This window comes from Nasonia vitripennis, chromosome 1 (genome assembly GCF_009193385.2).
Source record: "Nasonia vitripennis strain AsymCx chromosome 1, Nvit_psr_1.1, whole genome shotgun sequence".
NCBI classification, from domain to species: Eukaryota; Metazoa; Arthropoda; class Insecta; order Hymenoptera; family Pteromalidae; genus Nasonia; species Nasonia vitripennis.
Window position 1 is genome coordinate 946,698 of NC_045757.1, and position 14,049 is coordinate 960,746.

A 14,049-nucleotide genomic window follows, 5' to 3' on the forward strand; every position below is an offset into this window, starting at 1 on the left:
CGCTCAAGATTTTCCGCGATAGTTTATACGGTCGTGCGATTATAGCTGGAAAAAAAAAAAAAAAACAACAAGTGCGGTAATCGGGGCTAGCGCTGATCGGCCGGTTTCTCCGAAACAGGAGTAGCTTACGAGCAGAGGAGATGCGCTAAAGAGGAATAATAAAGACGAATTGGGAAAAGCGGACGAGATAAAGGATAAGGAGAACGAGAACGAGCTCTATGTAAAAGGAAACGAGATTCTCGCGCTGATTGACGAATGAACTTGTCACGATCGCTTACGACTCCTTTGGGATATATCCGACTTTTCCTCGAATCGAAGGTTATGGTGATTAGCCGGAAAAAATCGGGAATCATCCGATGCTCCGACCTTCGCGTCAATCGCGTCTTTTTTACTGGCATGATTTATCGAATCATATTTTAAAAACGAGCTGACTTATCCCGCGAAAACCGTGCGGAATCTCTCGATCTCGCGATTCTAAAGACGGCTGTTATCGTAAACTTACCCATCGCTATAAGAGTACAAGTACAAGCGCCCAGCATAAAAAAGCTCCTCGTCGCTTCTTTCTCTCTTCTCGAGTACTCGGCACCTGTCGGGCCACTCTTGTGTACCTATATATACGTTCTCTCGGAGCGCGCGGAGCGGAGTGAGCGCAGCTGATCGCTGCGCGCGCCGCACCAGCAGCGCGGCGGAATATCGGTTGTTCGGTCAGTCCGCTCTTTGCTCCCGACGAGTCAGTGCATGCGCGGCCGCCAACGCGACGTGGACTCGCCGCCGCCGCAGCTTTCGCCAGTGGTTACCTCCCCCGTGTCTTGTATATCGCGATACACGAGTTGTAAGCTGCAGAGCACTTGCACACACGACTACTCCTTCCCGTATACGCCCGCGGTGTCGCCTTCCAGCCACATACTCCCCGTGGCCGCTGTCGATCCGGAAGTGCGGCGGACAGAGTATACGCAGAGAGCGCGAGAGTGATAGGGGAGGTAAATAAAAAGGGAGCGACATGAGCGACCTAACCTCAAAGCCCAGCAGCGAGCTGCGCGACGTAGACGGGCGCGAGCCTTGACTAAGGGCCGTCGTCGTCTACGGGGGTATGGGCATTGGAGTCCTCGGTGCAGCGAGCGAGACAGCAGAGGCAAGTTCCGAGGTAGGCTGCCGCACGTGAGATTCAGCGCGGATGCCGTGCCCAGGAGCGAGCAGTAGTCATGAGCTTTATCAGCCTGCGCAGCCGCCTCCTGCAGGGCCTCATCCTGGCCCTCATCGGCCTCACCTTCTACACCTACTACAGGACCACGGCTAGCGAGATTCAGCAGTACGCCTTTGTCAGGAGCTACAGTGAGTGGAGGCCTTTTTTTTTAATTTTTGCTAGACCATCTCTTTTTTAGGCAGGGGGATTGGGTTACACTCGTGCTATTGGTATGCTGCTGAGGATTCTCTTATCCGTTTCTTTTTGCTGAGGCTTTTCTGGGAGCCATTGGCATTGCAGGCAGCTATGAAAGTCAGCGAATCAACAAATCAAAAGCTCGCTTGCTCTATTACTGCGTGCCACTCAGCTCTCATTTCATGACTGTCTTTTTGTATCTCTGAGATTCCCTTACTGGTAAAGTATCTGATTTAGCTGTTGGTCGAGCGCTAAATTGATACCTGCAGGTTATTAATTTCTCATCCGACAGGTGGACAAAGTTTACTCAGTATTTTTAGCGTTAGGCACTTATATTTAGAATGTTGCCATTTATTCGTGGAAGGCTGATGCAATGCTTCGAGCAAAGAAACACACGTTTCTGAAACTTTCCATTATCATTCATAGAGAGTCTCTCCAAATCCAATGTGGTATGTTGTTCTTGTAATGGATACGCTTGTGGTAACAATCGGTCTAAAGAATTCCATCTCTAGAGCTGATCCGTCTACTCTTCAATATTACATTAGCACTTACGTAAAGTCTTTAATCATAATCTCACAATCAGTGTGTCATACCAGAATTCATAATTACATTTTGATCATTGCAGTCCGGCTCAGCGTATTCTCACAGCTCATAGCTATAAATACGTGCATCGGGCATGTATGTCTTTAATCTCTCAATCTTGATCGTACTGCTTTGTTCATCAGCTGCTTGAATTCTTTCTCCAGGACAAAAAAAGCACTCGATGCGAACCTTTTACCTGCTTATCAGTAAACCCAGTGTGGCTCTCCGCTGTGTCAATAACAAGACGACTCCCAGACCTCGTGTAACACAAACAAGGAGAAGACTCGCGCGTGACATTGCATGCCGCATCAAAAATGCAGGCGCTGCGCTTGTATAAATCAATTTTCCGCACTGGCCGGCCCGTCTCTCTCGGTATTGTGGCCACACATGCAACGCTCGCCTGATAATCTTGATAACGGACTGTGGCCAGTTGCTCAACTCTATTAAACACCTCCGGCTCGCGGGGCTCGTTTAGATAAAGTTGGCGGAGGTGTACTTACGAGCAATTCTTGAGAAGATATAGCCGTACGATGCCCGATTGGTTTCTCCCCGTCAAAACTCGCTCGATTTACTTTCCAACGCGTTCCAGCGTCGCTGATGCGGATTTCACCGCTTTTTACGGCCGATGCTAACGAACGCTCAATGGGACGCACGGCCTGCACACGAGAGCGAAGCTCTCTCGAGAAATCGCTTTCTGTACATGTGCTTTTTTCCATTTGAATTCGCCCTCTCTCATAGCTCTCTCGTTAGCGACGGATTGGAAAAAAATTCTCTTTTCAAAAAATCGCTCGAAATTCCGGGAATTGAATTCCAGCTGGTGAGACGTCGAGAATTACAAAGTCAAGCAGTTGCGAGAAAACGGTCTCGTATCAAAAGATATATATATATTCGACTTGCGCGTGCATTTTAATGCCTTCGTTGCGTGTCGGCTTATACTCTCTTACGGCTGTATAAGTATCGATGTTTCCTCAGCTTGTTTTCTCGTTTTTTCACTTCCGATTGCGCGCGCAGCGCAACAATAGCCGCGTGCCTACTCGACAAATTCGAATGACTACATACTTACACGATGATTATTCTGCATCGGGCGCACGCTGCAGGTGTGCGCGCGCGCGAGAGATCCGGAGAAATTCTTTTTACATATGACGCCGGTGGGACGCCTCTCTTTTTCGTTCATTCATAATTCATGGAAATTTCTAAAGCAGCATTCGTTCCTCCGTCGCATGTTGTATATCCACTCGACTCTCGTTTACTGTCTTCATTTAGCCGAAAATAAGAGATTGAATTTTTTTCGTGTGCGAAATTTCCCTCGTAAAACCGGCGGCGCGTCTCGAGTTAATATCGACCTTCATCTCGGCTACTTTATTGTACTGTAACGAGAGAAGCGAGTGTGGATTTTTTTTTCGAAGGTATACACACTATTGCGTTATCGGTTTTCCGAGGAGCGACCGTTTATATTCATAGCCTCAGCCGAAGTAAAAATCTCCTTGCCAAAGGGGCGTCGGTTGCGCACAATAGAAATCGCCAATAACCATAGACGGTCGACGAAGCGTGACAAAAAAAAAAAATACGCGGGAAAGCGCGTCGCGCGTTTTCTCTCTTTCCGAAGCATCGAATTTCCACGAGAATGTCATTATATCCGCCGTTGCATCGGAAGGAAATTGTGAAACGAGGATCCCATTATGCACTCGAATGCGCATGTGTACTCGCGAACGCGCCCATGCATTATATATATGTGCATAATAATCTAAACTAGAGAAAAGCTTGCGCAACTCGCGCGAGATATTGCCTATAAGTGAAAGTACACATAGCATCGAGCGCGCGGTGTCCTTTAGGAGAACAACGCAGGGCCTTCCGGTCGGCGTAATTTTTCGACCTGTCGCTTGCGAAAGACTGATCGATTCGACCTCGGGTATTCGCGGATGAAATTTCGATTCTCTCTCTCTCGTGCTCGTTGTGCGCGCGCGGACATTACCGTCCAATTTCGCGCGGCCCTCGTTACGTGAAATTGCTTTGGATTGATCCTCGTTGTGCCTTTTTTCTCCCTCCCCCTTGATGCGAGCGTCCTGGACGATGATTAGCAGAGGCCGTCTTTGCTTCTCGAAAGAGCAGCGCGATTTAATTGGAAAAATGCATTTTCCTTCTTTGAAATCCGAGAGAGAGATAGAGAGAGAGAGAGAGAGAGAGAGAGAGAGAGCGAGTTAGCGACTAAGCAAGATCAATTAGCGATTAGAAGCGCAACTGACGCGTTTAGCGAGTTAAGCGCGACTCAAGCTTCTCTATATGTACTCTCAGAGAGAGAGCAAACGAAAGTGTTGACGTCGTTCGACAATCTAAAGGAGCAATCTCTTTTGCAATGTTCGCAGATCGTTCCAGCTTTTACGAGTCGGTTCACGGCGGCCACGCGAACGCGAGCAGTTCTGACGTGCCCTCGACGCTGCTGTCCAAGAACCTGTCGGACAACGGCGCTTCGAGCCCGACCCTCGTCAACAATGCATCGCACAATCCGAGCCCGAGCGGCAATCTCTCGACCGTCATCACCGTCATCTCGGCTTCCTCGTCCTCGTCGTCTTCCACGAGCGCCGGCCTCAAGCTCCCGAGCAACACCTCGACCAGCACGACCACAACGACCACCACGACCACGACCACGACCACGACCGTCGCGCCCTCTACCGCGCCGGTCATCGACAAGGACTCGGCGCGCGCCATCTACTCGGCCGGACACACGGTAGCCATACCCGAGCGCTGTCCGGACTTTGGCAAGTTCATGGACCTGGTGATCATCATCATGTCGGCGCCGACCCACTTCGAGGCCAGGACCGCGATCCGACAGACCTGGGGTCACTTCGGCCAACGACGGGACATCGGCATCGTCTTCATCCTCGGCAGCACCAACGACCCCAAGTTCGAGCGGAACCTCGAGAAGGAGCAGGACATGTACGGCGACATCATCCGCGGCAGGTTCCTCGACTCCTACTCGAACCTCACCCTCAAGACCATCTCGACGCTCGAGTGGGTCGACACCTACTGCTCGGAGGTCAGGTACGTCCTGAAGACCGACGACGACATGTTCATCAACGTGCCGCGGCTGGTGTCCTTCATCAACAAGCACAAGCGCGACAAGAACGTCATCTTCGGCAAGCTCGCCAAGAAGTGGAAGCCCGTGCGCAACAAGTCCAGCAAGTACTACGTCTCGCCGGCCCAGTACAAGCCGACCTTCTATCCGGACTTCTGCACGGGCCCGGCCTACCTCATGTCCAGCGACATCGTGCACAACCTCTACGAGGGCGCCCTCAACGAGACCTTTCTCAAGCTAGAGGACGTCTTCGTCACGGGCATAGTGGCGAGCAAGCTCGGCATCAAGCGCTCGCACGCGAACGAGTTCCTCAACCGGAAGATATCCTACAGCCCGTGCAACGTCCAGCGGGGCATCAGCATACACATGGTCAAGTACAGCGAGCAGTTCGACCTCTGGAAGAAGCTGCTCGACGGCAAGACCAAGTGCAAGTGATAGACCACGAAACAATAGGTTTTCTTTTTCGCGTATGCATACGTACTACTTGGATCAAAAGCTACACTGGTATGGGGGTGTTTGTGAAACGACGCTCCCCGGGGGATGCAGTGCGTGTGTCGACACCGGTGTGTCCCTTGTATCATGTGCGCGGAAGTGAGGCTCGACGCGAGTTCTAGGTCGTAGTTGCTCATCCTCTAGATGGCGCTTCGCTGCATTTCAGGATGTTACATCTGTAAGATTACGTATTATTAAGTGATTTTACGAATTAGGTATTTCGTTTTTGTATAAAAAAACTCTTCGAGTATTTCGTAGACGTTTTGAAATTAGATACAATGGTGGCCATTTTTTCTGTGCGATACGTTAAATTTATGAAGTCATCGAATACCGGACCTGGGTTCAAAACCCGGTCCTGATACTATAGATAGGTTATTTTCTTCCGAGAATTCTACGCGGGCATACTTAAAAGCGGATTCCTTACTTATAAGGGACTTAAATTTAGAGAATCGCTTGCATTGAGCCTCACTCGGCGCACCGCAGTGCAGAAGGGCACAAATCATTTAATCTTAAGCTCGAAGTTGTATATTCAATCTTACGATTAAGTACGTAGTTGTTAGTTTATCGTTGAACAGCGATACACCGCGCGAGACTCGAGAAACGTCTCCCTATTCGACTTTCGCGCTCTTTTCTATAGCGGAAGAAGAACAAGGGACGTTTCTCGCGTCCGATTGTTTGGTTTGACTGCGACGTCTCTCAGCAAACTGCAAACAGCCATTCACCATTCTTTCATTATATTTTAAGTTGAAGTTGGTGACGTACGAGACGTGGTCGAATCGAGTGCCTCTTAAAGAGTAAGAGATTTGTTCGGAATGGGTACACAATGTGCGAGTCGAGTCGACATTGAATTTCGACAATTTTGCGAGGCGCGACGTCGGATCACGAAAATAGAAGAACGACGCCACGTGTCGCAGCCGAAGTTACAAGAGCAAAGGGCTTCGGTGCAATCCTGTTTCACAAACTCGGAGAGCTCCTTGTCTCTTTTTCTGCCTGTCTCTCATTCGCTCGGAAATCGCATCATGAAATTTTGCGTAATAGAGTAGATAAATCGATGATACTCGAGTAGAACAATGAAATTCTATTTGTACCTAATTAAAGATAAACGACACTTGACTCTCGTATGTGTGCGCAGTGACGTCGTCGGAGTCTTACACCTTAATTCTTTTATTATAAGCTCTTATACGTAACTTTTAAAGAGACTCGAGTCGAGCGTCAAACTTGCGACGCTTGTGCGCCAGACAGACTGGTTGGTGATGATGAATATTGTACTGAAGCCGATTTGTAAAAGACAAAAAAAAGAGAAGAACAAATATTGTATTGTAAGATAATTGAATTTTTATATTTTTGACAAGCCGTGCAGGTTATGCAGATATTGTACTTAAATAAGATATACTCAGTTTTTAAGCTCACGCGTTTCCTCTAAATAACTTTTGTTCCTGTTCGCGCACGCGCGCGTCACTTCGGTGCAGATTTTTCGTCCACCCCGAGTGTGTGTTTTTCTCACGGCGCAGGCATTGGCTGGAATTCGGAGTAACACACACACACACACACACACACACAACCCATACACGTTTTCTTTTCGTCATAATATTATCTAGTCAGAGCCTAGATAATTCTACTCACTTTTGCGTGGCGATACGCATGTCTTTGTAAACGTTTTCGCTCAACTTGTCCAATCTTTTAATTTTTGTACAGAATATGGTAACGTGCAATAAGTGTTGTGGTTTTTCCTTTCCGTTATTTTGTATAAATTTGTTACGAACGAGAAGTGATCGAGCAAAGAAAAAATGTAATGAACGAACAACTTATAGTTTCTTAAGTGCCATAAAATGCGAAGAAGTGCAGACATGTAATCGTACCGTGCGGCATCCGGCTCTCAACACCGGGAGCCGCGTTTCTAAGTACGTCACGCGTTTTTCTTTTCCAGGACAAAAAAATGAAAAGTTTTTATGCTGCCTTATTAGTTTGCGTAGACTAGCTGCTAGAGTACGTTTAATTAAGCATTCCTTTGGGATCAAAATTGTTATGTTTATTTTATGTTACGATTAGGATTGTTTCTCTATATACAGTGTAAAACCCCCTGCCCCCGGTTCTGAAGAAATTTCCCTCGTGATAATTTTGTTCCGATCGATAGATTGCCATTTGAAATTAATTATATAATTCTAAATAAATTATTATTTATTTACAAAGCACGTGCATCAGAGCTTGTTGTTATTTTCATTTCACCTGTGCCGGCTTAATCTACATCTTCATGTCTCTCTGCAGTTTCCGTCCTCGAGGGAAATCGCATTATCGGACACGGTGCAGCGCGAGGAAGGTGACGTTTTTTCTCTGTCTCTCCCTCGAAACAATAATACATATCAAGGAAATGACCTATTACGCCGCGGAGAGGAGCGTAAAAATTGGATTGCCTCAATTTGAAATTGGGACCAAGGATCCTGCTGTCGTAAAGCGAATGGCTGCAAGCGAAGGAGCTTGAATGGACGGAAAAAATTTAACGCGATTCGAACGAATCAATCGTATTCTAAATGCTTTCCCATTGTGCGACTACGTGTTTTCCAAAGTTATCCATTAAAGATTATATAACATGTATAAATAAACATTTTTTTTTTAAACTATTTATCGGATTCTTTTGACCTCGCGTAGAGAAAACGTTTCACTAAATTATACAACATCGTGTACTCGTAACTGAATATCCTATATAACGGCAAAAATACTTGACTTTTTTTACACTAGCTTATAGAGAATTTTTACTAAGAAATTATCCATACGTATGAGAATATGTAAAAAAATTCAATCTTTATGAAAAATTTACGCTTACAGTGTATTATCATAAGCCGCTTGAAATTCTTCGAAAATATATTTATACATGTAACGTGTGCAGAGCGCATAGGAAAAAAAAAGAGAAACTCGATGTTACGATTCTTTCTCGCAGGCCAAACAAACCATGTGAATTAAAGTAATATGTAAGAAAAAGAAAAGCCGAGCGCATGTGACACATCGATTTTGTTGTTGCTTTTCCTTCGCGCTTTCGTAAACGTCCGCCGACGAGTCTCCTTTTGTTAAACGAACGCACGTGTCCGTCTACACATACATCATCCACAGCACTCGTGTCCCGTCTGTTTTGGTTTACGAACACGTAAGCCCGAGGAATGAGAATTTCAGTCGGCGTACGCGCTTGAATTTTTTGTCTCTTTTCTGCAGCGTTATGAGAGCGGCCGAGCGATAACCGGGGGAGATTAGTGCAGCGAGAGAGCTGCGCGATGGAAAGTGTTTGAGGAAATTATCGGGACAGGCGGTGCGCGGCACATATCGAGCTCGCCCACGCGCGCATTCGCGTCGGAAATACCAACACACACACGCACGCGCGCGCGCGCACACCTTTTCCGAATAGCTCTGCATTGTCGAAGCCGTCGTCGCGCAAAATCGGAGCTCGGATTTTCTTTCGATCTTTCTCGAACAAAGCTCAACCGGTGTAGAGCGGGGGCGGAGAATGTCGCGTATTCTGACAACTTCTTGTTTCTCGAGCAAAAGAATGCCGCGCGGAAATTCCCCGCGCGTCTCCCTAATAACTCTCCGTACGGTGTACCTGGCGAAGAAACTTTCCCCATCGAACGAGCCAATCTAATAACTCTTGCATATTGTATTATACTCCGCGCCATCCGGTCCGCGGATTCTTTCTCAATATCGCGAAACTCGATGCGATTTTTTCTCTCTAGCTCGTTATCGCGCGCATGTCTGTACCGCATTTTTCGTCGCTGACTGAGCGCACGCGGTTGTTATTATTTATGCAGCTCTCTCGGGGATCGCGTTCGCTCTTTTGTGCATAAAAAAAAAATTCATCGCTGGGAAGAGACAAAAAACGGCGATCATACTCGAACGGCAGCCAAGTTATGCGTTTTCAGCTGTTGTTGTTTTTTGAGAGCCTAAGAGTGTCGAGAGCGAGTGGGTAATTGGAGGTTTCAGTCAATTATGTACTACTCGGCGATGTGCGCTGATGAGCGGGTACGTGTGAGGTGAGAGTGTGCCGAGATGCGTTTTTTTTCGGATATGTATTATGATTATATCGGGAAACTGTAAATGTCCGTATAATAAATTTGAGACTTTCTTGTGTACATAACAGCCCTGACTTTGTTTCTTCCTAATGTGTCCTCCCAGAGCTCGCGCAGCTGTAATCGCCTGCTTTTAAGACTTTCGTTAATCTTATCTGTATTATCTGGATTATCGATCGCCCGCAGCGGACTTTTTATTTTATTCTCCAAGCTGCAGCACAGCGCGCTCTCGAGGCTTCCGCGTTAGGAAATGTATATTCATGAATTTACAAAAATTACGTGTCAGCGGAATATGCGTCATGGAGATGCGCCATACGCACGCGCGCCAGACGTCGTTTCCGCGTTATCTCGTCCCGCTGTTCCAATGAAAGTCCGGCTATCAATCATTTCTCCATCGCGACGACGAAATATTTATTTACGGGAGCGAGGGCAGGTACGCAGTAAATTATACCGAAATAAATCCGATCGATAACCGGTCACACTCGAAGCTCGATTCGAAAATACGAATTTCCCTCCTCTGCATGCGAAGCTCAGCGCAAACACGTGTGTGTGTCTCTCTGCGTGTTTGCGTTTAATTAACCGAGCCGGTAATTCACGTTCAAGCCGCGCGTCTCTCTGTGTTTGGTTAACTGATCGTTTATTGCTTTGTATCGCCGTCGTGACGAGTGACAAGGTCAATTAGGTAATTGTTAAAACGTTTATCCGAATCGCGCGCACGTGTGCTAGTCACGGATCTAGTTTCTAGTTTCAGGATTCGAAAAGTTAATTACTCGCGCAGTTATACGCTTGTATATTGTATTATGCGTTGCTTTATCGAAGTGAGAATTATGTCGTTACGCGTCGTTGACTTAATTTGTCCAGAAATCGCGCGCTCGAACTTTTCGATTTAAAGCCTCGGCGTACTAGGGTCGATATAGAAATAATACGAGACGTTTTGGGGTGCGGCAGCTTCGTCTCTGCGGACACTTGTTTATTTAATGCGAAAACACGCATTAGCGGGCGTCGCCCGTCTCCTCCTCTTTTCATTATCATCATAATAAACCCGGAGTGACAAAGTCAAAAATCGGTCGAACACCTCATGGCGTCGAAAATAGCCGCTCGCGAAGACTCGGATGCAAAAAGTAAATTTCGACCTACGTTGCTTGCAGAACAATCTCGCGCTTGGGAGCAGCTGTCAATTAGTCGAAACCGTATAATTCGCAATCTCTTTTACTTACACCGCAGAGAAATATAATAACAGCGCGGGATTGCGCCGACGATGGATACACCGCACAACACCGTCTCTCTTGCGAACTCGAGTGTATGAGCCAGTTGGAATTTTTTTGATCGATGATACTGTCCCGCGAGAGAGATTCGGTTTCAGATGCATTTTCGTTTCAAAAGCGCGATTGCTAAAATCCCCCCTCGCGCAATATGTCGACCATAAAACGCGTAGGTTAAATCCAGTGAGTCAGCCCGCACACACACACACACACACACCTCGAAATCATTAGCGGCTCTCGCAACTGGCCGCAAAAAATTCTGCCCCTTATCGCCCATCGCTATTATATTACAGGCGTTCGCGTTACAGCATAAAGTAAAAAACAAACTTTGAAAATCTCGCTTGCGTAACGGCGAATCCTTGCATCACGCCTCCGCTAATTTAGTTTCACTCGCGGAAGAGAGCCGCGATTAATTAAGCCTCCTGGATTTTCGTGCACACACGCGTAACGAGAGATTCCTAGCCGATAGAAGCTTTTCAGCGATTTGCGCAGGAGCGAGAGGCGAAAGTATACAGAGAAGACGTCCCGCCGGCGCAAGGACGCGAGCGTGTGCGTATATCATATAGTAGCCGCGCGCATCTCGGGTTTCCCTTATCTCTTCTTAGCGTCGAAGGCTAGCGCAATAAATTTGTCAATGCGCTCGCAGTCTGTCATCAGGGAGCGTCGCGACGAGCTCGTTTTGCAACCGGCGCGGCTGCAAGTGCCGTTTTTAATTGCGCGAGAGATGTTGTATTCGGGTGTCGATAATCGAGGGAGAAAGCAATCGCTTCAGCGGTTCGCTTCTAATTGGCTGAAACGCGATTTTCCTAATAGAGCCTAGAGCGTAGATTGCTTCTTTTTTGTCGTCAGGAAGAGTGCACAACAGCGCTCAGTCATTGAAAATCGAATAAACTGAAATTGAAACGTCTCGGCGTGCAGTAAAACTTTAACGATTTCGAATAAAGGCTTGCCATGAATAGCAAGCAAAAACTGCAACGAGTTTCGCGGCGGCTGCAGACGTTCCCAAAAATTTCGCCGACTCCTCTCACGGGAGCGCGCGAAGCCGAGCATTAATCAATGTTCCGCGCGGCAGCTCGACGACCGCAGAATTTCCTCCCGTCTCCAGCTCTTCTGGCTCGCAAAGTCCAGGGGAGAGAGAGAGAGAGAGAGAGAGAGCGAAGGCAAAAGAAACTGGTTTGCCGGTGCGCATCTCGTGCATTAGCCCCGGTTAATTCTTCTTCTCCGCCTCGACTGGTTTGGGAGCATCGGAGGCGCGGCGACGACGTTTCTCATCCTTACAGCCACCAACGACCTCGCGGAATTAAACGATCCTCAAGCCTGCAAGTGCGTCTTTGTGTGTATAGAAATAAAAAAAAATAAATAAATAAAAATCGCGAATTTCGAATCGCAGGACCTCCGATGCGTCATACGCTAGCGAAAGTCCTATAAACTAGCGAGGGATCGATTTCTCCACAGAAGCTATGACCGGAGAGAAAAAAGTACACTCATACACGTAATTCGCGCGCGACGCATCGTCATTACGCAGTATACAGTTGCAAAACGCTCAATTAGCCGTTCTCTCGCGCCAGCGCCGCCGCCTCTTTTTTGAAATCGCGTAAACCAAATTAATAACGACCGGGAAATTACAATCCGGCCGGGGCAATTGCTCAGTGACGTCAGGATCGGCTTGGCTTGCTCAAGAGATTCTGGAGATGAGGTGTGCGCTGTGCACAGCAGCGCGTGTTTCGCAAGGCGAGGCCGAAAATATCCGAGGAATCTGTACTCTCTATACAACGAATGGTTATTACGGCCGGTAATTCAACGATTATACGCGCGCTTCCTGATACAAAAATAACGAGACGCGAAAGGTAGCGGATGAGTCCGCACGACGCAAACGCCGAGAATAGAAATCCAGCTCTCCCGTGTATTGTAAAAATAAAGGAGATACTCTCGACACTTAAAAAGAGAGAGAGAAAGAGAGAGAATATCTATCGTTATCGCAGCCAAGGCTCCGCGCGAAAGTGCGCCTGTACAAGCCTCTATACGCGTGTAGTAGGTATATAGGAGTAGAGGCCCCGCGGCAAGGTCCCAACGCGCGCGCGAGGCGAGGGGCCTCAAGGCTCGTGTCGATGGCCGAGACACCGGCGCGTGACGATCGTCGCTTATGATCTGAATTTCTCGATGCACTAGTATATATATTATTCAACCGAGAATTTTCTTCCGTAACCGAATTAGAAGCTTCGCCGAAAAGTTACGCGTCGTTGTTGTTCGCTCGGTGATTTATAGCGCCGATGAGTTTCCTTTCGCCTCGTGACTAATGCCGCATTAATTCGTTTTTTATCTCGCGGCATAACGAGCGTAAAAGTCGTAAAAAAAACGCTCAACGCGGCACGTATACGCTCGCTCGTTCGCGCGTGCGCGCGCAGGTATAGGCTGTGATTAATTTCACCTTCTATTCAAATAAAGAAGCCTCCGCTCGTTTCGTCCAGCGCGCAGGTGCATCAAGGGCGGCTTTTATCAGTATGCGGGTCAGCGAAGGACGATCACGTGACACGTTGTGTCGATATTTTTCGTCAAAGTGCGCGCACATCAGGGTCGCCCGAGGGCAAGAGTTTTGTAATCCCGATATTCGCATCGACTGCTGCAGTGACGTCCGATTAGACAGGAGACTGTTAAATGCCGTATTTTCGATAAAAGTAAGTCGTCGCGCTGGAGAAACTCAGGGCGTTATTTATCCCCGATAAATCAAAGATCCCTCGCACAAAGAAATCCCTCGCCCGGTCGTTTTTTTCTTCTTTACGAGCGGCGTTACTTAATACGAGGTACCGTAAGTGTACGACTGTGTGCCATGAGAAAAAAAGGCGCGTGAGTCAGCGGCTTCTTTTTTCTTTTTTTTTTTTAATTCGGCGTGTCATCGAATTACGCGTTTTTGCGCTCCGGATTCCGGGGAAAAAACGTCGCGCGCTCGCCATTTGCTCGGAAAAAAAGCCGAGAGAGCTGGGATTCATTATTTCTTAACGAGGCTCATCGAGAAGCGATTAATGCGATGCTTTTCAGAGAAAAAAGTCTTTCGATAATTCACGCCAAGAGGAAACGTTGCGCAATCGCTCATCCCCGTATCTCAAAACCGCGTCCGGAAGCACGTCCACGACGACCGACCGCATATTCCGCAAAACCAGGGAATATCAAAATGATAGCGTAACTCGCCTCGGTCGTCGGCCTGTGTATGTG

At 47.6% G+C, this 14,049-nt stretch overlaps 1 protein-coding gene across 1 annotated transcript; it reads left to right on the forward strand.

Annotated features, from left to right (window-relative positions):
- Positions 1 to 645: 645 nt before the first annotated feature.
- LOC100121044 (beta-1,3-galactosyltransferase 5) lies at positions 646 to 9,645 on the forward strand. The gene is made up of 2 exons (XM_001604579.6): positions 646 to 1,332; positions 4,324 to 9,645. The coding sequence occupies exons 1-2, from the start codon at positions 1,203 to 1,205 to the stop codon at positions 5,466 to 5,468; spliced, it is 1,275 nt and encodes a 424-aa protein (XP_001604629.1). The 5' UTR covers positions 646 to 1,202; the 3' UTR covers positions 5,469 to 9,645.
- The last annotated feature ends 4,404 nt before the right edge of the window (positions 9,646 to 14,049 follow it).

What these genes read in the sequence shown, in the direction of transcription:
- LOC100121044 (XM_001604579.6), top strand. Translation starts at nt 1,203, where the DNA reads ATGAGCTTTATCAGCCTGCGCAGCCGCCTCCTGCAGGGCCTCATCCTG. An exon ending in CGCCTTTGTCAGGAGCTACA is followed by an intron (nt 1,333 to 4,323) that starts GTGAGTGGAGGC and finishes CAATGTTCGCAG; the next exon opens with ATCGTTCCAGCTTTTACGAG.